Here is a 24672-nt window from a genome sequence, read left to right as displayed (position 1 = left end):
TATCTCGAAAACTTTTTTTTCTGTAAGTGTTGGCAAAGTAAAATAATCTTCATATTACTTGCCATCATGTGTGTCTTCTCACGTTGTTCTGAAAAATTCAGCAAAAAAGTTATGATAGATTAAACTTGAATAGTGTACGACTACAACTAGAGCATTTCTCGCAAGTGAAGAATTTTTTTTCCCTGAATTTTGATATCGTGTTTAAATAAAGTTTAATTGTGATTTTACATTTGTAATTATTAAAAAATGCTCGAAAAAAATATATTCGAAGTAAGTAACCTGATTTTTGGTTGTACAGCATGAGCAGTGCCAAGTGAGGGACTAGTTTGCACTTCCATAACTTTTTTGCTGAATTTTTCAAAACAAAGTGAGTAGGCACAAATGATGGCAAGTAGTATGAAGATTATTTTTCTTCAAAAACATTTCCAGAAAAAAATTAGTTTTCGAGATACGGCCGAATCAGTAAAAGTTGTCAAAAACGGGCTCACGAGATGTCGGCCGCTGTATTTCTTGTCATGACACTGGTAAGCAACTTAAACAGTTAAATACAAGTAGACGTAATTATGGACAATATTTTATTAGTTGAACTTTTTTTGATAATTTATAGGATATCTAAAAATGGGAAAAGCGAAAGTGAGGAATACGAAAAAAAAACAGATGGAAGAGGAAAGAAATACATGGATTTATTACTGAGGCTTAACATTTGACCTTATAATTAGAAACAAAAAATTATCAAAAGTTATTCAAGTTCAGAAAATTTTAATCATCATTCAAGCCCAACAGTCTTTCGCCATTTGGGAATCCCCAGATTTGAAGAGACGAAACTCGGCTAACTTCATCAATGATGCACTTGAACACTTCGTCGCTGTTGTTCTTTCCAGCAACTGCCAGAGTATCCATTTTGATTTTCAAATGATTCACAAGGTTGATGATATCAAGAATCACAGCGTCGGGCTGCTTATCAAAGGTGAGTTCCATCGAGATCATCTTGAACGTCTTTGAAAAGTATTTAATCAAATACTTCACTGTTTCGACTCGAGTTCCATAGGTGTTTTTGGCGCAGCATGATGGGAAAATGGGGTCAATTTTCAATAAATTCATTGGCAGTCTCGTTGAGCTCCTAGTTCTATACACCCTCTTTGGAGGCATATCATCCAGTTTTATGTTCACAATCTCGTTGGTTGCTTCTCCGTCATATCCGATTTTGATGATGAACGTTTCTCCGAGATTGACAGTCAATTGAACAAGATGTCGACGCGAGTGCTCCAATACCCATCTCTTTGCTTTTTGAGATAGTAACGCCAGTTTCACGCTAAAAATGAACCGTATTTGAATTGAATTTAAGCTTGCGAAGGCAGGACATATTGAGAGAGCGACCTGGGTAGCTTGCTCCCAAGTCGCTTTCAGATTTATGGTGAAGTGCGATATGCGATTTAATTTAAAAACTTGGTTGTATTCTCTATATTGAGAGTTTTCAATCAAATTAATGTACTAGTTGTTCAGAGTTCAAGATAAACTTCTAGGAAATCAAACAAACAACTACTTAAAATGTTATATTATTATTGTAAAAATACGATCGCACAAACTTCTCATAATGTATATTTGATCTACCTGCTGAACTTGACCCCGCCCCCAATCTTGTTGCCGTTGTTATTTTGTTGTGGCTGTCTTGTCAAAGGAAGGGAATGAGCCTAGTCAACAAGGTAGATCAAAAATAAATTATGAGAACATTGTGCGATCGTATTTGTTCGATAATAAACACTTACAGCTCGAACATTGGCAATTGTTTCACAATATCACCGAGTGGCAATGAAGGCAACTCTTCAAGCAGAAACGGTTTCTCGGTTTTCTTCGATGCAACTTTTGTCAAACCCTTCTTCATTCTGAAAATAAATAGGTAAATTATGACATTAGAAGACAGTTAGTGAGAAATTAAAGAAAATGGTAGTTAATACAAGGCAACATTACATACAGAGTTCAAAAAATAACATTTAGTTGAGTATGTTATAAAGGAAAATAGAGAAACGTTAAAATTGGTGAAAGGCAGTGAAAGTTGGTGAGATTTGAAAATGAAGACTTAAAAAATTTTTAAAAATTGGTTTTTGGTTTGAATTTACTTCTTTTAATTTTTTGGGATTTCACTTATAAAGCTGAAGTAACGAAGTGAGAAAAGTGAAGGAAATAGTTAAAATTACCCATTTTCTGCTAAAATAATAAAATGTCTCTAGAACATATGTTTTATTTACAATCTAAACGTTGTGATTATTCAATTTTTACTTTTCAACATTTTGGAAAACGAAAAAAAACGAATGATTTTCTATTTTTGTATTTTAATTTTGTTTCAATAAAGTCATTAAAAATGTTCTAAAATCAAAAATAAAATTCAAAACTTTGAAAGTTTGACTGACAGACGCTACTCAAAACTAAAATTTTTAGAAAAAAATAAGAGAAAAAAAGGCGACCTGTTGAGCAAGATACAAAAATCAATTAATGTCGGTTTTACTGGGCAACCATTAATACCAGAACGCTCGAAAAAGAAAAAAAGGTGAAACAATCTTCTCCCCATTGTCTTGGGAAGTCATGTCTCGGGAAGTCATTTGACCTAAACATGAGATCCAATAAGTGTTACTGTTTGGGAAATCTATAGAAAAAATACAGCTTAATAGAATTTTTAGTAGCAAAAACCCCTGTAGCGCGTCTGAAAATTGATATCTAGGTACAAAAACTTACCAATAATATTTTTAAACAATCTAGAATCCAAATCTATCAAAACATTTCCGGAATTCCAAAATTTTTATTTTTGTTTTTTTGTGCCTGTATATTTTGTGCCTGTTTTTGTGCCTGTTGAAATTGGAATTCAAGACAAAAACCCCTGTAGCGCGTCTGAAAATTGATATCTAGGTACAAAAACTTACCAATAATATTTTTAAACAATCTAGAATACAAATCTATAAAAACTTTTCCAAAAATTCAAAATTTTTATTTTTTTTTTTGTGCCTGTATATACCTGTTGAAATTGGAATTCAAGACAAAAACCCCTGTAGCGCGTCTGAAAATTGATATCTACGTACAAAAACTTACCAATAATATTTTTAAACAATCTAGAATACAAATCTATAAAAACTTTTTCAAAAATTCAAAGTTTTTATTTTTGTTTTTTTGTGCCAGCAAAAAAATCATCTTTTATATATTTTTATCAATTAAAAAAAAAAAACTTCCGTACAAGCTAATTTACTCTGTTTGGCATTTGCTTGTGTTTTTGACTATGTCTTAGACTAATGCAATAAGTTTGAATTTCTCTGAAATTTTTTTTAATTCAAAAATAAAATAATTCAGTTTTTTAAAGAACTACTTACGGCTAACTGGCTTACAATATTTACTGTACACACATTTTAAGAATGTTAATATTGCCAAAATTATCAAAAAACAGATAACAAATTTTATAACTTTATTCAGTTTGTTAATGTCTTTTTGAAAATGATATTGCATCGCAAGTGCAATTTATGAAGGAAGAGATTAATAGAAAATGAGATCCACAAATGAGAAAGTGTAACTGATAATTTTCGGTGACAAGGGTACGAACTCGGACGACAGTTCAAATAATTTAGATGTGGATTTCCGGCAATGCAAGTTTGTTGTAGTCTAAGAAGTTTGTGAAGCTCATTGGGAGATTGCATCCGTCCCGTTTGCAGAGACAGCGGAGACTGACTTGAGACGGGTGTTTGGCAGCGTGAAATTGGAAGGCCTGTAATGATTATGATTATCTAATCGTACGCAATTTTTGTAACTCACTTCTTGGATGCATACGTTCAAGACTGCATATCCCTCAAGTGCGTTGGCGTACATCGCCAAAAAGTTGGTGTAGACATCGGACTCCATATCAACTCCATTGACGTAAAATTTGTTGTAGTCTTTTGGATCCGGCATGAAGCTGCATAGCTCGTATATTGGCTCGCTTAGAGTGTATCCTTTAGATTGATCGTCGTCATCAACCTCCTCCCAACATCGAATATGCTTGGCTAGTTGGTCATGAGCATCTTGAACGGCGTTCTTGGCAGATGGACGGACTTTGTAGCCTGAAGCCAGGATGAGGAGAGAGACGAGAATAACGGTGATTTTGTTCATCATTTTCAGATGAATGAATGAAAGAGTTTCACTCCAAACTCTCTTATATACGAGCTGAAAAAGGTGGAGTCCGATGGGCTCCAAATCGAAAGGCGGAGCTTGATTATCTCTGAAACTAAAGTTTGAAAGGGCAGACATGATGAAAAATGCAGCTTATAGAAATCTATAGAAACATCTAAGCTCTAAGCTGTTCAGAATTCTGTAAAACATCATGAATGAATACAAATTTAGTCTTCAGATTTTGCATTGACGTCTAAATCGGTTAAGCGCAGATTAAGTGCTTCTGGCAATATATCACAATCTTTCACTTCTATTTATATGAATGTTTTTTAAAAAACATTAAGTGAGATATATATATATATATATATATCACACTTTGACTAAAGATACAGTTCGGCTATCAAACCAAATATTTTTCATTCGTAGGCCAAAAGTGAAAAACTTTCAAAACTTTCAATTTCAAACTTTATTAAGTAAAAGTCAATACCGGCAGTAGTCCTTTTTCATTTTGCACAAAACTGGCATTTAACAACTAATAACTCTTGAAATGTACTATCTAGACATAGTTAGCATCGATTTGCAATACAATTATGGTCGGTCACGCTTTGATACTTAGCTAGGTTGTATTTTTCCTTCTTTTTCAGACAAGCTTTCAACATATATATATATATATATACCAGCCGTGGACCGCACCTCCAGCGCGGCCCCGACTTCTGGAGCTGAAAACTAATTTTTTCTGAAACTACCGTAATCATACAGTACTCCTAGCGTACCACTATTGTACCACTACAGTACCCCGACAATATCCCTACACTAACCCATACTCACTATCCCTCCAGAAGCCAAACTTCACAGACTACAAAGACTACATAGACTACAAACTATGGACAAACGGAATAAGCGCTTTATATATAGTAAATGATGATATATACAGGGTGGTCCATAATTATGGTGACAAGTGTCGTGCTCAGTCGCGGGTTAAAATTCAACAGTCTTGTATTGATGCAATAGAACAAATATTTTCCTTCTATTTAACATAAATAACTTTTTCAATTGTCAAACAACGGAGTTGTAGTAGCGCCTTCAAAGTAACGCATCCTTTCGTGCTTACACCCTTTTGGCACGCAGCATATTTTTGATCGTGGGAGTTTTGAAACGGGTTTATTTCACAGTTAGTCGACTATTTTTAGAACAGAAAATATATTTCGATAAGATTCAACAGCTGCGGTGTGTGTTACATTCATTTCCAGCTTCTGTCAAATGAATGTTTGGAATTATCCACAGCCCTTTTTTCACTATTTTTTTTAAGTCTGAAAAGTGAGTACAGATTTGGCCATATCTCTGTTCCCTGGTACGATAATGTCACAATTTTTTACAGTAAGCGAGAAAAATATTAGTAGAGTAGGATGCAATTATTTTCAAAACAACTTTTTTTCTTATGAATGCCATGACGAGTCGAACGTCTGACGTTTCAACGTTCATACTTTAACTTCCTTTAATCGTCCACTACAGAGGCGCGAGATTCGCAACTATATAAATTGTACTACAAAACGATTTCTCCAAGTTTAAACATCTTGAAATGTGTAATAAAACTTCTCTTATCTGCAGGAGAAGCTAGAAAGGACCTGAGAAAGCAAAATATCGGCTAGTAGCGTGCCAACGACAAATTATTTTCTTTGTTTCAGGGGTTCTGCTCAGTCGCACAAGCAAATATTTTCAAAGTTTAATATCATTTTTTGTTTGCTAGAAAATTGTGAATAAAACCTGTGTGGTTTAACTATGTTTAGAAAGTTCAATCAATTTTTAAAGGCGCGAGAAGTTGTCACCATAATTATGGACCACCCTGTATATACAAAATAACTGTAGTCAACACATATATGTATATCAAAACTTTATGTATACAACACAACAATAGAATATGTTCCAGACAAGTTTCGCTATACAAGCTTTACAAAGAGCAAATCATCGGAGTTCTTTTTTGTGAGATCAAAGTCATGTGCGTTGCATTCACCGTTGATAATGCGGATTAGCTGATTTCGCTCTCCATTTGAACACTTGAATAATTTTATCAACTGTTTCGGAACGGATTACATTACGCACTAAAAAACGTCAGATGTAATTTGTAAATCAACGCGCAGTTTGAAATGAGTCATTTTTTATCACTTGATACATATTATAACTATTGTTCAGACTATGGAACAAATGAATATGTACGGTATATGCTGCCAGTTGAGTCTAGGTACTTTGAAAAATCATAACTTTCAAAAACAAAATGCTGCCACCCGGAATGGAATTTTTTTTTGACGCTGATAAATTTCTAAACAAATGAATCTAAAGTTCACATCTGACTTTCTCTTGATAAAGCAGAAAATTTCAAGCAATAAAATCAGTGTTTTTTTCTCGAATCTGCTATCAAATATCATAAAGCACATTTAGATGTTTTTGTGTTCTCAAAATCAAACCATTTTCTAAAGTGCATTCTCATCCTCTTTCTTCTGATTATCAATAATTCTTGATCGCGTTTGGTTTTCTGGTATCTGACGTAAAGTGTCAAGCGAACTTTGTGTTTGACATTTAAATGAACTCCGGAAACAGGAAACTAAAACAATCTATCTGTTTGAAATGTAATGAAATTTAATTCGGAAATTGCTCAGGAAATGCTCGGATTAAAATTGAAACCATTTGACCGAAACAGAGTTGGTTTTTTTTTTATTGAAAATTGCAAAGTTCGAGAAAAATTAAGTAGTTTTGCAGATTTTTTCAAAGCCATTTGTTGAGAGCATTACGAAATACAAAAATAGTAGAAAACATAGGGTGGTCGATGCAGGGAGGTCGATACAGGGTGGCATGAAAAGAAAGACCTAAAAAATTATTTTTCAACCACTCGCTTTACAAGGGATTAAAAACTATTTCTGACCAATTTTTTCCAGGTCAAAATGCATGTACGCAGCTGAAATTTTTCACGGGACCAAATTAAAAAGCTTTTGTTAGAGTGTTATAAGATTTATTTGAATGATCAAGACTATGTTGATTTACTTTCCATGTAAATCGAATCATTGTTGAGTGTGCTTTATGATCTTTTATGTACTATGTATTTATGTATTTTCCACCAAATATGTTTATATACATGACAAATGACTGTAAAAACACCCATTTCAAACAATCTGCTATTGTATGCATTTTTCCGCATTCTGTATCTATATCCAAATAAAAACTCCACTGTTGAGTATTCGAACATCCCTTTTGTCGCTGGAATTAGTTTCCGCTATAATTTCGACTTCCCGTTTCCAGTATGGCCAATCTGAATGTCAACTACATATTCCATTTGAAACGCGCCATTAGAGGCCAAAAAACTGAACTTGATAAAAGCTGATTGATAATAATCGGGGAGAGGATCGGAATGCACTTTAAAAAAATTAGGCGCTAAGAATGACATGATATCCCATTGAGCTTCATGATGTTTGATAACAGTTTTAGATAAGAAATTTGTCCTTTTTATCTAAGCTTTTTCTGATTGTATATTGAACATTAGCATAGGAAAGTGTAGGAAGTTTGAGATAAAATGATGACGGTCAACATTACTTTTTAAAACTGATATTTCGTTCATTAGAGAACGAAGTTGCCCAATCCCGTCGGCAGTTCACTTTTGAGATTTTTCTTTATAAAAAGTTGAAGCGTATTCCGCATGACAACTCTTCTCTCAAAAAGTATGCACTTTCAAGGTATTCAGGTAAACTGGGAACTTTGAAGTAATGTATATATTACTCTGAAAAAAACATACTTTTAGAATCCATTTCTTATTGCTTGCACGGTTTTTTTTTTGCTTTTTTCTGAAAAAAAAAACTTTTCTCTGACGGCCCTTGCACCGGTCAATACGACTCTATACCGTACCCAATCCTAGATAATACACTATCACTTGTAAACTCACAAACAGGGCTTAGAGAACCATTTATTTGTAATGATGGAACAGATAAACTTGTCTGGACCATATCCTATTGTTGCACATTCTGAAAAAAATTTAAGCTGTCTAAAGTGAGAAGGAGCTTATCTTTTCAAATGACATGTTTTGTATAAGAGACGTTGGATTACAAAGTACACCAGATGTTCTCCCATGCATAATGTAATCCGTTCCAAAATAGTTGATAAAAGCATTCAAGTGTTCAAATGTGTTGTGAAGAGCGAAATCACCTAATCCACATTATCAACGGTGAATGCAACGCACATGACTTTGATCTCACAAAGAAGAGCTCAGGCAATTGGTTCTTGCTTTTGGAAACTTGTCTGGAACTGAATCTATTGTTGCATATACATAATAATTATAATCTGTGTTGAGTGGAACCACTTCGTTTTGAATAATATGTTGAAAGTTATAAAAAATGAAATTTCAATCTAAAAGTTGTGCACTAAATCCAGTGACTGTGACTGATATTTTTGTCTGTTAGAGAAAACTTCCTTCTAGGAAAAATGCCGTGTTTACTGGTAAAAAGAAGAACATTGCAGAAATGAAATAACTACCCTGTTGACGGAACTAATGAAACTCGGCTCGTTCAAAACCAAAAACCCCAATTGTAACATACAAAAGAATGGGCCGAACCGGGGATTGAACCCGGGACCTCTCGCACCCAAAGCGAGAATCATACCACTAGACCATTCGGCCATGCAAACATACCTACCCAGATCAGGGAACGATTCCACCAGTCAGCCTGTTTCTGTCAAAGATAATGTTCAGCGGCAAACATGGAAAAGAAGCAAAAGATAGTCACAAATGGAAATTTGATATGAACGAGAAATTTCGTGATACTGTTCAAAAACATGGCCGAATGGTCTAGTGGTATGATTCTCGCTTTGGGTGCGAGAGGTCCCGGGTTCAATCCCCGGTTCGGCCCATGTCATTTTTAAAAACTGTCAACGTGTTTTTTGCGGACTTTGCGGACAACACTAAAGATATCAGGCTATACTAATTAATGAAAGTCCAACCAATTGTATTCTAACAATATTTATTAAATACTTTTCAAAAAATTATAAACAACCAAAAATACAAAAAATAAACATCATAAACGCATTGATAAAATTTTCTTACAATTAAAACATATACTTATGATTCAATAATTGAACATATATTTAAGGCTGAATTCCTCCGAGAAGAGCACTGCCGTGTCGATCGCATTGTGATGGACGAGTCGGAGAGCCTAAAACAACTCATATTTTTTTGATAGGTTTAGAACCTCGAAAAACTGTAGTGTAAAATAGATTTGATAATTAAATGTTGCATGCGGACTTTACAGAAAGTTTATAAACGTTTGTAGGAGCGAGAGCTGAATTAAAAAAAAAAAATGACATTGCTCAAAATAAATTATTTTCTAAGAAAATGTATCAAACTCGAGAAGTTTTATTTTGTTTTGTTCGTATTTTATCGGGGGAAAAAGAGTGTTTGGTTTTGTTGTTTTTGAGAGAATTGCCTTTTTTCGTGTTTGGAAATTGAAAACTGAAATAAATTTCTGAGAAATTTTGCTAAATATGTTCATTTCATCAATTATTTTAGGGTTCCAAAAAACATTCTATCTTTATTAGAAAATGTTTCTAAAACATAGACTGACGCTTGCCTTACCTTGTTACCTTGTTACCTTGTTTTTTGTCCGCCACACAACCTCCGACAAAAGTGTCGAGCAGCACTTTGCCCTTTCTTTGCACCGACTCGGCTGTAAACATACAATTATGTCAGAAAATTTAGATTTTTATTTTACCTTCATCTTGTGTCATTAAATCCAACAATTGTAGACCAACAACAATCTCCCACAGGGTGTCCGCTCACGACTGGGAAAACACGTGGCGCTCCTCAACCAGACATACTTTCGTTGAAGTACCCGGTTTGGCGGAGCAACATGGCAAATGCTTCTTCCCGGTCAGAGGATCCCTTTTGGCCCGGTGATGATAGACACATTTTTGGGCACTTCTTGCTCGTAGGTCAGCAATGGCTGCAGCTCGTTGTAGAGTGCGGCTGGCGCCATTTTTTGAAGCGGTTCCACGGGAAGTTGATTTTTTATTCACCGCTTCTACCTCTTGGGCAATTAAGTCCGAGCTTTCCTAACTGAACGTCGTGGGTTGTTCCTTTTGAAGTTTTGCTGCCAGGCGCTGTAACCACTAAAAATTGCAGAATAAAGATTAGAAATAATCACACAATTTAACTTACTCAAAACCCTCGAAAAGGTGCTGTTGAAGCTGATGACTTCGAATACTGGAAAAACAAAAGCCTGCCCAGGCCCCCTTTACCAACGTAGAAGCTAAATAATCAAAGTTTTCAAATGAGATATTATATTAAATATTTCAAAAAAAAAAAGAGAAACAAACAAGAAATGCATTAATTAAGTCAAAAAACAAACAATGATTTGATAGAAAAAAGAGGAAACAGTAAGAGTTATGCAAAAAAACAAAAGAGCAAAGTGTCGTCGCAACCAGAAAAAAGACCGACATATGAAATACATAGAGAGAGGCAGAAGAGACGCAGACAGAGACCATAAACCGTTTCCCGTTCATGGAGTGCCAGGAAAGGTATATATCGACTTGTAACAAACAATACGCTATTTTGCGAGAAAAATTTTTTAAGGCGATAAATGAGTTTTACCGTTTTTCCATTTTTTATTTTTTTTCTGACGAATTTTTTTTTTCATTTTTATAATTCTTTTGAAAAAAAAACAAAAACTTAATACATCCTAAAGTCAAGAACCAAAGAAAACCGGATCAAGTGAACACGAAACCGGCAACCTTCAAATGAAAACGATTGTCTTAGCGCCGCAGACAATACAAATCAGTAAAAAGAAATCAAAAAAGCCAAAAATTAAGAAACTGGTTTTTCCCAGTTAACTATTTCGCGCCGGCGTCGAGAAATGCGCCCGCAACACGAGAAGTGCGTCAGCGAACCTTTGCTTGCGCAGAAGATATTTGTTCGAATACATATAACGGGCAGGTGAAAATAGCTTTCGAGCTAATGGAAGAAAAAATTAAAGGTGGAGTACCGAAATCTGAGACTGTGCTTTTTTTACACCCAAAATGATCCAAAACTACCGAATTTCGTGACAAGACGTTTTGAAAATTCCTCGGAAAAAAAGTTATGGCGATTCAAAGTCCTGGAAAAAAGGCTAATTTTCGACTAAAATCACAATTTTTGCCAACTTTTCGGTTGTCCATCGCCCACACTGACAGTTAAAAATGAAGAAAACTTGTCGGCAGTTGCTTGTCAACTTGAACCAAACGAACTTCAAAGTATCAGGTTTTGGGGAAAAGGAAATTTCAAAAATTATTTCTCGCACCGTACCATATATTTATTTCATCAGTATTAAAAAATTCCGTAAACATAAATTATCCGTCTTCGTGATGAACGTCAATCTCTTTTTCAGACTACAAATACCAAACACCCTTTGGTCTCTGGTTTTTCTTTTCTTCTTCACTGTTTTCCATTTCCACAGTGGTCACTAACTTCTTGATGATTCCATCATCAGTACATAAATCGACAAGCATGTAGAATCCCTGCCACACCAAGTCGGTCGCTTTTGCTAAAACAAATGTCACCGTTGCCGTCACTCCGAAGATGTAGATAGTGAAAGCTGTAATTACAAAACATTATTGAATGTGTGCAGCCCGTTGGGTTTTTGGAGCAGATCTTTGCTCACCAATAAGGAAATATTCGGTCGGTGCAATATTCAGTATGACCATTAGAACGGGAACAAACAGACAGACAAAACAAGATAAAGCACCCATCTGAAAAAATATGCCAAGTGTATAAAATCACTTAATTTTTAAAGCTCAAATATTGATTAATTATACCGTTTTCTTTTACTAGCCACATTATATTTTGTTCTGCCGTAAATTCACTGACCACAATCGACATGAATGGAATGACAAGTCCCAATTAGCAGTTTCTTATTCCATAGTCAAAGCAATATGCGCTCATAATAATAAACCATCCTAGAATCACTTGTGCAATAATGATGCTGTAGCCCTGTAAATCTGTAATATTTGGAAACACCCACAATACACACTCACAAATTGAAGAATGTTTGTGTACTCCGCCGATGCAAAAAGAAACATGTATGAGAAGAACATGAACGAGGTAAGTCTCTGAAAATGGGTAAAGCGTGGCAGACGGAGGCACCGGTAAGGCGCCGCAGCCGACCTACGCCGCATGTATAGCGGAACCTTAAAAGTGTCGGCCGCTTCATGAACACAAGCCAAGCTGTGGAACAGCAGCGAAGGCGAAACCCTGCCGGCATGAGGACGGCAGGGTTTCGCTTTTTATTTGAAGTAGGTTTATTTGTGGAACATTGTTTTTTTTCTTTTAGGGTTAACTTTTGATGACTTTTTCAAAACACCTTTTTATTAAAACTCGCTCACCCGTGTTCCAAAGCTTTTCAATAATTTCAAATCCGGATGTTTGTCCCAATAGGTTTTCTTTTTTCTCATTGCCTTTTTTTGTTTCGATTTTTCACAAGCTTTGCGGAGCAACTGATACATTCGGACTTTCCTGTGATCTTGAGTGAAAATTTGCTCCATGAATTTCTAAAATTAAAAATTTTTCAAGTATCTAGAGCTCAGAAAAAAACAAAAATTTTGCTGAAAATATTGAAAACGAGGCAGTTCTAACACTGCATTTACAAAAAAACGGTGATACAATTTGAATTCTGAAGCATTGTACTTAATATATTTTATTACAAATTGTTGTAGCTGTACACTTTTCTTAATCTTCAATAGCCGGGCCAAATGCTAGAAAAAAGGATTGATGAATTTGGCAGTACTATTTATGAGATTGCATTTTCTATTTTCTCGTGCAAACGTGGAAAATGACTAAGCCCCGAGAGCCGACAAAAGAAAATTACCGCACTAAGATAATAAACCTCCCGAAAAATGAAAAAAATCGGGCATTTTCTTGAATTATGGTAAATGAAAATCAAAAAGAAAAAAGTATAAAGACCCGGAAATGTACTCTCGTACTTCCTGCAAATCTAAATTTATTAAAAATAAGTGCAATCTAGTGGGTGAGATTTTCTTTTGTTTTCACACATTTTGTGGAAAAAAATCAAAAATGAAAATGTCATTACCCGTTTTTCGAAAATTCCCACATACTCTCAGAAATGAATCATATATATAAAAAAATCAGTGCTATGGTTTGTGTTTAAGTTTAAGTTTTAGTGGATAAATGACAAGCGTGCTAAAATATATGAAATTTGTTCAAATTATAAAGACTTAGGTGGAGTAGCGCCAGTGGGGAAATTGTTTTAAAACCACACCTTTGGTCCCAAAATGACAAATATCACAATAAAACGTTTCAAAAAATTTTTGAAAATTTTTTATTTACTGTCAAAAAGTGACAATTACTCAGTTTTTGCCACTCATAATTTTGGAAGTCGACCATAAACAAAAATTTTTCGACATTTTTTTTGTTTTAATTTTGTTTTGATTACTTGTATTAAAACATTGTAGGGGTCGGAACATGCGACATTGATTTGGATTTCCTCAAAAGCTCGTATTTTTCGAAATTTTGGCAATTCGCCAAAACTTTGACCGGAAATTATGAAAAATCTAAAATTTTTTGGAGTGGTTTATCAAGATATTCGGTTGTTTTGGATCATTATGAGTGCATTTAGACAAAATCCCCACTGGCGCTACTCCACCTTTAAGTTACGTAGCGTTTCAAAGAACCAGGTAAAAGAAAGGTCTTTGTTTAAGCCTTTTGTCTAATATGAACATTTTTGATAACTTCTGAAGAACAGCTTATTATCAAAATTGAGTTTTTGTATGGGTTTGCTCTTTTGTACTCTGTACTCTTCTGCTTGTACTTCTGCTTAGGAAAGCGGCCTGAAACTAGATTTATCAGGTGTTATTACTTTTACCATATTTTTCAGATCACTGCATATGCTGTGATGTGTCTATTATTTCAACCTACTGAGGTACATAAATACATAATTTTCTGTTAGCACAAATTAAGAAACTTGTACCAAAGAACTAGTTTTTTCAACTTTTTGAAATAAATTAGTCACTTAAGAGCTATCAAGGTAGAAGCTCTAGATTTCAGCAATCACCTGTTTATATATTCTAATTGTTTCGCGGCATCTTGATTTGTCATTAAAAAAAAAGTGTTAGACTGAAAATGAATCCTACTGATTTTCGCCTGTAAATAATATCATATTTCATCCAAATCGACTTCCGAGATCGTTTGATATTTTATATCTTATCAAAATGTAATCCGCTGACCTTATCCGTCGTATTTACCCACACCTCCCTGTCGTGTCCATCTCATGACAGGAGCCGGTTGCGCATTGTGTGTGTGTGTGTGTATCTTGAAGTGCCAGCATCATGACATAAATTTATCCATACACATTACACAATTTCTTTCATTGTTGAGCGCTTGAATTTAATTTGTTCAATAGTATTTGCTAGTTATATTACCAAAAATGGATCCGGCAGCAGAACAAACATTGGATATTTTGACTCAAAGTTCAGTCATATTTATTGCTCTGCTTATTGTGATGTCCGTGGCATTTGTAGCGTATAGGTAAGTCGGTACTTTGTAGTGCAACCACAGGTGCAATGAGTTATTTCAAGTGTGAGCATTATGAGCCCTCATATTTTGCTCAAAGTAAGAATAAAGAAAATAACCAGGATTTATGTAGGGTTTGAAATTGTGATAACAAGGACGTTATGATGTATTTGAGCAGACAATATTTTTTTTTAATTTTCAGATGTGTCCAGAAAACTTGAATGGCTTCTTCATCCTAGCAATATCGAGAATTAATTCCTTCTTCCTCCTTTGTTCCCACTTTTATCCTGACTTTGTTTTATTATCTAATGTTGAGAGACTATTTTTCCAATATTTTTTTTTATTTCTTATGAATTTATTTTAAATATTGGAACTATCACAAAGTTTGTGTTGCCGAACATATAAACCCGCAAGAGATGATATTTCTGGAAACAAAGTCGAAGACTGAAAAGAAAAATCCATTTTATTATAATTATAAGGTTTTGAACTCGCTGCTATGGAAATACTCATGAGAAGCACACAGATTTATATTATATCAACAGCGTGCTCAAGTTATGCACCCTTCTCCTTCAACATTTCCAATTTGTTTTATCAAATGCAATTTGTAGTATGCACATAAAAATATAAATTATGAAAAAAAACAGCTGGCAAAGTCGAATGGCTAAACAGAGGTCAAGCTTTTCGAAATTTAAAAGAAATTTAAAAGAGTGATTTTTTGTATCATTATGCAAGTATTTTGTTATTCCAATTGTTATATTAGAATGGAAGTATTCCTCAAATTTAGTAGAACCACAATCTATATAAAATTCCGCTGAAAAAAGGGATTCATGACGTGTTTGAATTGATAATTCTTTTTGTTTATATCGGAAGTCGAGTTCTGTAATTTTCTAGACTTTTACGACTTTTGAAAGAATCATTTTCTATTGTTTAACTTATAACGTTCTACTAATCTATTCATAATTTTTTGCATGCTTCGTTAACCATTATTGTTGATTCAAAGATGCAAAAAAGAATTAAATTCTGGTTTCATAAACCACTTTAAAGAAAATAAAAGTGTAAATTAACATAACAATGTAGATGTTTTCAGTTTTTTTTTATTTATTTGCAGTAGCCTTAAAACATCAATTTTAGATTGAAAAAAAAAACAAAAACGGACCAGAACATGTGACTATACTTTTTACGGAGTGGTTTAGTAGATATATGCTAACTAGAAAACACTTTGAGCAATGAAATGAATCCTTGTATTTATTTCAACATATTAAAGAAAAACACTTTTTTCATTACAACAATTGGTTACAATAAAACAGGTTTTTTCTTCAATAAACTTGTATTTAATTCAATCCTGAGTAATTAATATATTAATATATTGTTCATTTTTGTAAGGTTTCTAACTTGCTCGTATGCTGAACATTGTTGTTCGTTTTTGTGCGTATCACATTTTTTATTTTAGATTTGAACTGCAGATTGGTGTTTGCAGACATGAGATATAATACTAGATTACTATTAGAGAGAAGTTCAAAAAGTGTATGTACTTATCCACGCAAGATGTCTAGAGTGCTAAGAAACTTTATTAGTTGTCATCTGGGGCTTCACAATATGCGTCATATCGTGCATTGTTTGATGTGTACGTCGTATTTTTGAAACCCTCACTAATCACATCTTTATTCAACTGATAGCTAATTGTTATTTTTCTCATTTTATATATTTTTTTAAACTACATACTTTATCACTTACCATTTTTACACTTGTATATTTTCGAACTGGAAAAATTCTCTCAAAAATCAAGTCAGAAGACAATTAACCTTTTTTTCCCTGATAATCAAATTTTACATATCAAAACCAAACTCTGAAGTTCGAACGTTTTATAGTCATTTCTTATATTGACTTTCTAGATTTCTTGTAGATTCGAGCTTTCACGTTTTTTGGTATTATGTCTCGGTCTTGCTAGCAATACAAAAATTTCTAATAATGTATAAACCCCCGTGACAACGAATTTCCCACGATTTACCCCATTCCCCATGTGGCATTTCAGTATACGGTAGTTTTGGGGAGGAGGAAATGAGCTTTTTGAAAAAATTATTCACACGCATTAATCTTTCATACAGCGTTTTTGTTGTCCAGAAAAAATCCACCGTATTCTAAAGTAGAAAGCCTCTTGATAAATTTTGGCTTGTATTATAAAATATTTCGACTTATCCGTAATTGTATCATTAAAGTATATAGAAATATTTGAATGGAGTTTCACCTGACTGCACACCCAGCCAGTAAATCTGGTGTATTTTGTATGTTTCAAAAACCGGAAACAATTTTCAATGATGTGGGCGAGCAAATTTTAATTTATGAAAACTGAAGTTTACTTAAATTGCAGCCGTCTGTGCATTTAGAATTTTACATTTCAGTTGCATTCTAACTGTGTATTGATGAAAAGCATTAAGAAAAAATTATTTCGTATTGAACAGAAATTTATTTATTCTGAAATTGAAAAGTATGGCCGAAATGTGATCACACGCTTGATCTACAAAAATTGAGGCTGTTTTTTTTAATTTGAAAATTTGTGAATTTTTCTGTTTACTTTTAGTTTTTTTAAATCAGTTTCTGTCGTTTTTGCACATCAAATAAAACGCGTACAAGCTTTCTATGCCTGAAGTAGCATTTTTGGCAACGGAAGTCTCATTCTTTTTATGTATTTTTTAACGCTCAATTGTAGTAATGTTCTGTTTCAAAAATTCAGGCTTTTTTTAAAGGGATTATTAGATTTTTGTTAAACAAAGCAAGAAATACACAAAACAAAATTTAAGTGATCCCAAAAAGCCTAAAACTTTGAAATGGTATTTTTTAAAACTAACAGTTCAGAAAGAGGAAAATTATTGATTTTTTAAAAATATTATTGAAACATGACTTGCGAAATTACACCTTTAAATATTAGTTAAAATGTGCACGTCTACAAAGAACGCTGACATTTTCTAAGAACCGCAAAACTTTACTTGCATTGAAACCACGTTTTTATAACACTGTAGACATGACTAACGGGATTTTTTTTTGTGATTTTTGGACTTACCAAACCACTAATTATGCTCAAACTTGAACGGACGTAAAATCAATATCCTCACTTAAAAGTCTGAGCACGGGTCTACGAAAAATTTTTGTGACAAATGTGCTGGAATATAATCTGTTTTCTAGTCGTTCATAATTATATATCAGCGGAACTGAGAATTAGTGACATTTCACGCCTAGTAATGAGAAAAAAACGAGGCAGACATTTTCCAATTTTTATGTTTTGCTCGAACTCAAGCACAACACAATTTGTTGCCTTTCAAAGTGTTTTTTTTTTGGGGTTTCATTTTTCATTTTTGGTTTTATAATCTTCAATTTCATCTTTAAACCAAAAACTCTAAACCCATAAACCACATTAAAGAATATATGGCAACAGAATAATTTTGCGGACACATAACAAGTGTGATTTTGAAATGCTCAAAATTTGCATATTTGCATCAAAATTATTAGTTATTAAAATCTTTAGGCATGTCCCATAGGCATTTGATACCGATTGGTACACCTTTAATGTTATAACGTCATAGTCTGTTGCACGAAGTTCTCCAACATTTTACTTTTCTCTACTTCTCTAGCGTTTCTTAGAGCTTTTATAACCCATTTCTAATTATACATACTTTTGAAATTTTGTTTTCTCGCATGTTTTTCTCTAAGCTTTCATCGAATCTAATCTTCAAGTAGATAGAGGCATTTTAGAAAAAATCTCACGACAATTATATTAAATAAAAAACTTCTTTAAAAAATACCTCATATGATGATACAGTTTTTGTGTATTATACCCCCAGAATTGGAAAATAAATTAAACTTGTATTTATTAATTTCTTTTTAATTAAACACGATATGAATTTTTTTTATTTTTGCTCACAAATGGCTACACCAATCCTGAGAAATCAAAACTAAAACTTTGCGTTTTTAATTGAAAAATATATATATTTAAAATATTGGAAAAAATTCATTTACTCAGCCATTCCATTTTCAACTCAAATCTCTCCTCCAAAACACATCTACAGGTGATTTCTCATATTTTTCAGAGTTTATTCCAAAGGCTAATTTTTTGCCACTACTTGAGATATGGTGAAGCAACGCGGTGGAGGGATTTCCATGCATTTTCAACATCCGGATGGTTTCAATCCAAATGATAGTATTTACAAATCATGTTGTTGTCATGCAAAAACATTCACTATTTTTATCGGAATTTTTGAAATTTTCACAATTTGCTTTTTACTTGTAGCTGGTGAGTTTGATTTGTAGTTTATCCAGGAATCGGGAACAATAAAAAACTAATAGATGCCTGGCTTGGCTTCTTTGTCCTAATTTATCAGATTCATCAATATTTTCAGAGATTTGTGACGTATACTTCTGGCGTCACTCAAATTTAGCGATGCAGCAAAAATTTTGATAAAAACGAAATAATTTAAAGGTGGACTACACTCAGTGAGGAAATTGTTTAAGACACAATCATGATAAAAAAATTCAAAAAAAAATTTCCAGATTTTAAACGATTTTTAGAAAATTGGAAAAATCTCAGTTTTCCCCTAATTCCTACTTAAATTTCCGCCAATTGATTCGTTCGATGGAGCGCGCTTGCATTATTTTTGTTTATTTATTTTATTAATTCACATTATTTCACTGATTTTTTACTTTTTTTAAAGTTTTTTTTAAATGGAAATTGAAATGAAAATACAATATAAATGCAGAACCTTTGTTGAAAAATCACTGAAAATACGTGAAACTGTAAAATTATGAGTTCCGACAGCAACAGTGACTTTTTAACAAACGTTCTACATTCATATTGTATTTTCATTCAATCTCCATCAAAAAACACAATCAAAATGTAGAAAATCAGTGAAATAATGTGAATAAATAAAATAAATAAATAAAAATATTACAAGCGCGCTCCATCGAACAAATGAATTGGCGGAAATTCAAATAGAAATTAGGGGAAAACTGAGATTTTTCCAATTTCCAAATAATCATGTAAAATCTAGAAAACTTTTTTAAATTTTTTATCATGATATTCGGTCATTGTGGTCCCATAGGCGAGTTTTAAAGAAATTTTCCCACAGAGTGTAGTCCACCTTTAAAAACTGTTTTGAGAAACGTTGAATTCGTAAAACTAGTTAATGTTAATTCTGTTTTATTTTTCAGTTCTTCCTGATGTAACAACTCGTGTTTGCGACAAATTATCTAATGATACTGAATCGGAATCATTATTTGATCATTTTGAATTCGAGTGAGTTGTTAATATATGTATCAGTTGTCAAGTTATTTTTCTCAGAAATATTAAAAACGTAGCATATGTTAGCAGTTTTCTTTGTCACAACAACATTTTTTGCTTCATTTGGGCAATAATACAGGTTAGTGATGTTTCAGTTTTCCTTAATAATTTTTTTGAATTTCAGATATTATCTGTAGTTGATATGTTTTATGGAATCAAAACTATTCGCTTCTGGTTTTTCATTCCACATTTTATATTTAGGTATGTTTTTTTTCAACTCTAAAGTGATGTTTCATCTCAAATCTGCAAATCTTGTTTGTGTTTTGATTTGGAACGTTGGAACGTTTTTTTTTCAGTAAAAACATCCAAATTAACAAACTATTGAAATATGTGTTTTTTTTTCAAAAATTTACTTTTTGAAAAATCAACGTTAAATTAAAAAGGGAACAAAAAAGGGGCCTCACATTTTTTGCAAAAAAAAAAAATTTCATTTAAATCAAATGTTCCAGAATAATTTGTCTTTCACTTATCTGTCTTGTTGATGCTTGGCTTATTTTCCGTGCAGCAAGTGGAACGGATGATATGGTTTCGTACATTACACCAATAGTTATCATTGCTGTAGTTGCAGTTGGCGTGATTTATGCAACTGTAAGTGTTTTTAATTTGAAACTTAGATTATATAGAAATGATGTTCACTGAGTGAGAGCAGTCAGTTTTGTGATAATCAAACGGACATGTTTCAATCGTTAGGCTCAAAAATTTTGTATCCTGACTCGTTTTGAAAAATTGATGAGATTTAGAACATTAGAATCTTCAAATATGTATTGACCGGAACTATACTTAACAAACATGTTCAAAATTCCCCAATCTTTTGTAAAGAAAACGACTCAGCAAGTAAAATTAAGTGTTGATCATAGTTCTGTAAAAAAACTTATTTTTCTGTCAAATACCCGTTAACCGCAAGAAAGGTCTCAAACTAGTTAGGTTACCCAAAAAGCAAAAGAAGGTGACGTTCTAGTCCGTTTTGAGCATAACGACAAATGCAGATACACTTCATAGTTTTTAATTTCAATCTATAGTTTTAAAATCTATAGTTTGCCATGTAGAATTAAGATTAGAGAAGTCATTTTAAACTTGCAACACTTAAATTAAAAATGAAATCATTTGTATTCTTTTAGTGGATTGAAATTCGATGTGCACACTTTGTCAAGCGATCACGCGAGACAGGTTTTTCAATAAGTGTGGCTCGACCAGTGGGACCAGCGACTATATCTCTCAGTGAGAATCCACAAAATCCGTCAGATCCGCCGGTAACCTAATTCTGAACCTACGCCTAAAATATTACCAATAATTAACAATTAACAGGCTCGTCGACTTCCGCCACTCCGACACAATCAAAACCAGTACGTTGTCAATGAGACGCATCCTCCTGCACCTGGAAATCCTAACGAAGGTGAATAATAGTTTTTTTTTTCAAAAATCAATAATTTGTTTCAGCCAACACCGCAGTCTGAAATTGCACACTGCTCAGCAAAAACAAATCGGGGAAACAATAAGAACTAACCAATATTTCTAGAAATTCTTTTTTTTTTTTCATTGTATCAGAGTCAAAATCTGATTCTGCCTGATCTCACCCTTTTCTGATTTTATTAATGAATTTGAACTAGAAGTTTTGTTTTAAAATATTTTTGGACAACTAAAATTAAAACGAAACAAATGACATCCTCTGCTGATAGTTGAAGCTGCACAATATCTACGGTGAGCATGTTACTTGTACTTTGCCAAAAAAGTCTTCTTCAATGGAATAAAAGCAGAAGACAAGCTTCATTTGTTTGAAATTAGACCTTGAAATTTTATAACAGCTATAAGTGCCCATGTGCTCTGTCTAGACTTGTGCTTCTCCTCATAGAGAAAAAGAAAAATCCGATTCTCTGAACTCCCTGCTCGGTGAGTATGTAAGTCCACATTTCATGCGTGAAATTTTGACATTTTCATCAATAACATCTGACTTCTGATATCAAAGCTTATCAATCTCATTGTTTGCGACCAATAAAAAACTTCCCGAAGTCAATGAACACCTTGCCATATACTTTGTTCCATTAAGTTGATAACGCAAAGATGTCAGTTTTGATTTGATTACACTGCGGGAATATTTCGTTGAAATAACAATAACAGTGGTATAAAACACGAAAGATTTGGAGAAAAGGACAATCTGTCGTTGGTTATTACTAAAAACAGATTTTCGGTTCTAATTCCAGAAATGATTCAAAAATCACTTCAAGATTTTTTGACTGTACCAAAGGTATGTTCGGAAATACAGTCTTGTCTTTTTTTGTTTTCGAATGATTTTTTCGGAGAATTTCAGAGGATTAATCAATAAAAAAAACAAATTAAATCATGTCTGATTAGTGACGCGCGGTAATTGCTGTTCGGCAATTAGGGCTGTATAATCGGACGTCCGTTTTAGAAACAGAAACTAGAACTTTGAAAATTTTCCGAGGGTATGTTTTCACGGCGGCCGACAATTTCCGAGTTTGGCCACTCGCTATAAAACTGTATGATTAAGTATAACGAGTTGCCAAACTCAGAAATCGTCGGCCGCCGTGAAAACATACCCCTCGGAAAATTTTCAAAGTTCTAAAATATTCGGACGACCGGACGTCCGATTGTATAGCCCTATCGGTAATTAACATTTCAAAAATACCATCATTTGCGAAATCGAAGCTTGATAACTTAATTATAAGTACTTCTGTTCATTTAATATTTGAAAAAAAAAATAACACTTTAAAATGTATAATTTCAGACCGAAGAAAAAATTCGTCAACTAGTTGCATTGGCAACTGAAGTCCCTCTTAAAGATGTCGGAATCACGTTTTCATGGAAAGAAGTACTCGATGAGCAACAACAGGAAGAGTTTAACATTTTCATTGCAAACGTCCTCACTTCATACTTCAAGGTGAACACCAAACCATGCGATATTGAAGAACTCGAGTACTTCTGGGAGATCGTCAACAGAATTACATGTAACCATTGATTTTTTTTAAATTTGAATAAATAAGACAAATGTGTGATAAAAGTAATTTTCTATTCAGAAAAATCGAATGATTTATTTCAGATCGTTCGTACACTTTAAAAAAACAATTGTATTAGTTCTGAACTGGGCCAAAACCAGCTTCTCTTTTTCCGTAATATCCAGCATAAGCAGAACCAAGACCATATCCTCCATAAGCTCCATATGCTCCATAACCGTATCCTCCGTAGTATGATGGGTAGTAAGATGAAGCGTAGCCGTAGTATTGAGCAGAAGCATCCTGGACAATTGAGCACATGACCAAGGCAAGGACACAAAGAAGGCTGAAACATTGGAAATTGAAAATACGAAAAATCTTCGACCAAAGTTTATAGACTTACAATTTAGCGTTCATTATGAAGTTTAGTTGTAGAAGAATGTGAAAGTTCTTGCCAACTGTGAAAATGAACTCGCTTTTATACCAGTCAACTTTGAGCATTGTTTGCTCACCATTCATTCATTGCGCCTCGTTCACGCCTTTAATCTAAAGAAAACCTGTCAAAAGTACACATTGATCAAAAATTAAGTTAAAAATAACTAAGAAACTTTGGAACTATTTGAGCCAATATGCGAATAAAAAAACCGAAGAAAAATTCAAAAAACGTAACGATCAAAAACCTAAAAAAAATGTACGAAACTTTTTCACGGTTTTTACGAAACACTATCAAAAAATTGGTGATAGTGACCCGGTAAACAATTACTGTTGAATTATTGTAGTCTCTGTAAAAAATATTGGAATACTTCAGCGCTATTCTGAAGGCTAAATGTAAGTATTATAATGTTTTAGGGTTACTGTAAAAATTTGCAAATGAGCAGGATCTCGGAGCGCGTCCTAAAATTACGTGGAGAACAAAATTCGCTTTTCTTCAAAGTGGTGTAATGGAAATTTTTATTGCTTTATTAGAGTCCAAATTGCCTGAAAACACTGAATTTTATAATGAAACTTCTTAATCACTTCTTTAAAAAATGTTTTGACGACTTAAAAAATTACCTCAAGTTAGTTCAAATTTGAAATTTGACCGACTTGTCGATGTCGCAGCGGTAGGAAACTAATTTTTTTGAAAATGCCGTTTGGGTATACAAGTTAATTAGCGTGCGTTTTCATCTCGATTTAGATATTTCAAGATCGATAAACGAAGAGATTTGGTAATATTTATAACTCATTTAATCCAATTATTGAACCGCCATAACTTTTTTTTGAGAAGGTTTTAAAAAGTTTCAGTATGAAATTTTGCGTTTTCAGACAATTTTGAGTCTAATAAAGCAATAAAAAAAATTCGAAAACACCACTAGTAAGTTCCAGAATGGATTCTTCATATTTCAAATAAATTTCAAACTCAAAATAGAAAAAAAGGCGAAATTGTACAAGTAGTCACACAGTCGTAAATTCAGAAGTCGTTGCGCTGAAAAAATCCTACGTATATTTCAAATTTCTTCTGCACGGCAAACAAGTATTCAAGTATCATACTTTATTTGAAAGTCATACGCTGATACCGACATCATTGAAGTCGTTCGAGTTGAAACTGAGTTCCTAATGCTACTGTCATTTTTTTAAACATTAATCATACAGATTTTCTGCGTTAAACAATCTGCAATGCTTCTGTGAAACTACATTTTGGTGAAAAATTATTGGAACTTGGATCATTTTTTATGCATTTTTAACACCCTTTTTAAGGC

The 24672-nt window shown here is 33.3% G+C and overlaps 5 protein-coding genes, 2 non-coding genes and 2 pseudogenes across 9 annotated transcripts; 3 read left to right on the top strand and 6 right to left on the bottom strand.

Annotated features, from left to right (window-relative positions):
• Nucleotides 1-560: 560 nt before the first annotated feature.
• Nucleotides 561-1883, bottom strand: F23D12.4 (F-box domain-containing protein). The gene is made up of 2 exons (NM_078003.6): nucleotides 1767-1883; nucleotides 561-1312 (listed from the first exon to the last, which is right to left on the bottom strand). Exons 1-2 carry the CDS (start codon nucleotides 1880-1882, stop codon nucleotides 760-762), a joined length of 669 nt encoding a protein of 222 aa, NP_510404.1. The 5' UTR covers nucleotide 1883; the 3' UTR covers nucleotides 561-759.
• A 1550-nt stretch (nucleotides 1884-3433) lies between these two features.
• On the bottom strand, nucleotides 3434-4263 carry F23D12.3 (SCP domain-containing protein; the record flags this gene model as incomplete). Its single annotated transcript, NM_078002.5, has 2 exons — nucleotides 3434-3745; nucleotides 3793-4263. 2 exons carry the CDS (start codon nucleotides 4261-4263, stop codon nucleotides 3605-3607), a joined length of 612 nt encoding a protein of 203 aa, NP_510403.1. The 3' UTR covers nucleotides 3434-3604.
• A 4447-nt stretch (nucleotides 4264-8710) lies between these two features.
• Nucleotides 8711-8782, bottom strand: F23D12.t1. Its single transcript has one exon. It is a non-coding gene; the product is annotated as a tRNA-Pro (tRNA).
• A 157-nt stretch (nucleotides 8783-8939) lies between these two features.
• Nucleotides 8940-9011, top strand: F23D12.t2. Its single transcript has one exon. It is a non-coding gene; the product is annotated as a tRNA-Pro (tRNA).
• Nucleotides 9012-9227: 216 nt separating this feature from the next.
• On the bottom strand, nucleotides 9228-10133 carry F23D12.9 (annotated as a pseudogene). Its single transcript has one exon. A coding segment is annotated over exon 1 (906 nt).
• Nucleotides 10134-11518: 1385 nt separating this feature from the next.
• F23D12.8 lies at nucleotides 11519-12672 on the bottom strand (annotated as a pseudogene). Its single transcript has 5 exons — nucleotides 12514-12672; nucleotides 12166-12240; nucleotides 11999-12121; nucleotides 11793-11880; nucleotides 11519-11726 (listed from the first exon to the last, which is right to left on the bottom strand). Coding segments are annotated over exons 1-5 (653 nt in total).
• Nucleotides 12673-18731: 6059 nt separating this feature from the next.
• F23D12.1 (uncharacterized protein) lies at nucleotides 18732-21594 on the top strand. Its single transcript, NM_078001.4, has 8 exons — nucleotides 18732-18941; nucleotides 19856-19940; nucleotides 19986-20064; nucleotides 20110-20186; nucleotides 20435-20573; nucleotides 21104-21235; nucleotides 21291-21378; nucleotides 21423-21594. The coding sequence occupies exons 1-8, from the start codon at nucleotides 18779-18781 to the stop codon at nucleotides 21437-21439; spliced, it is 780 nt and encodes a 259-aa protein (NP_510402.2). The 5' UTR covers nucleotides 18732-18778; the 3' UTR covers nucleotides 21440-21594.
• A 538-nt stretch (nucleotides 21595-22132) lies between these two features.
• F23D12.11 (GLOBIN domain-containing protein) lies at nucleotides 22133-23013 on the top strand. Its single transcript, NM_001270315.4, has 2 exons — nucleotides 22133-22227; nucleotides 22729-23013. Exons 1-2 carry the CDS (start codon nucleotides 22186-22188, stop codon nucleotides 22957-22959), a joined length of 273 nt encoding a protein of 90 aa, NP_001257244.1. The 5' UTR covers nucleotides 22133-22185; the 3' UTR covers nucleotides 22960-23013.
• Nucleotides 23001-23479, bottom strand: fipr-3 (FIP (Fungus-Induced Protein) Related). Its single transcript, NM_182456.6, has 2 exons — nucleotides 23337-23479; nucleotides 23001-23279 (listed from the first exon to the last, which is right to left on the bottom strand). The coding sequence occupies exons 1-2, from the start codon at nucleotides 23432-23434 to the stop codon at nucleotides 23072-23074; spliced, it is 306 nt and encodes a 101-aa protein (NP_872256.1). The 5' UTR covers nucleotides 23435-23479; the 3' UTR covers nucleotides 23001-23071.
• Between the last annotated feature and the right edge of the window lie 1193 nt (nucleotides 23480-24672).

Source organism: Caenorhabditis elegans, chromosome X, assembly GCF_000002985.6.
Source record: "Caenorhabditis elegans chromosome X".
NCBI lineage: Eukaryota > Metazoa > Nematoda > Chromadorea > Rhabditida > Rhabditidae > Caenorhabditis > Caenorhabditis elegans.
The sequence above is the reverse complement of the archived record's forward strand: the minus strand, read 5'-3'. Positions and strand labels throughout refer to the sequence as shown.

Excerpts from the sequence above, each read along its gene's own strand:
- fipr-3 (NM_182456.6), bottom strand. The coding sequence starts at position 23,434 with ATGCTCAAAGTTGACTGGTATAAAAGCGAGTTCATTTTCACAGTTGGC. Across the intron at positions 23,280-23,336 it reads TTCATAATGAACGCTAAATT|CCTTCTTTGTGTCCTTGCCT; the intron begins GTAAGTCTATAA and ends CCAATGTTTCAG.
- F23D12.1 (NM_078001.4), top strand. The coding sequence starts at position 18,779 with ATGGTGAAGCAACGCGGTGGAGGGATTTCCATGCATTTTCAACATCCG. Across the intron at positions 20,187-20,434 it reads ATTCCACATTTTATATTTAG|AATAATTTGTCTTTCACTTA; the intron begins GTATGTTTTTTT and ends CAAATGTTCCAG. Across the intron at positions 20,574-21,103 it reads TTGGCGTGATTTATGCAACT|TGGATTGAAATTCGATGTGC; the intron begins GTAAGTGTTTTT and ends GTATTCTTTTAG.
- F23D12.4 (NM_078003.6), bottom strand. The coding sequence starts at position 1,882 with ATGAAGAAGGGTTTGACAAAAGTTGCATCGAAGAAAACCGAGAAACCG. Across the intron at positions 1,313-1,766 it reads CAATTGCCAATGTTCGAGCT|CGTGAAACTGGCGTTACTAT; the intron begins GTAAGTGTTTAT and ends GTTCATTTTTAG.
- F23D12.11 (NM_001270315.4), top strand. The coding sequence starts at position 22,186 with ATGATTCAAAAATCACTTCAAGATTTTTTGACTGTACCAAAG. Across the intron at positions 22,228-22,728 it reads ATTTTTTGACTGTACCAAAG|ACCGAAGAAAAAATTCGTCA; the intron begins GTATGTTCGGAA and ends GTATAATTTCAG.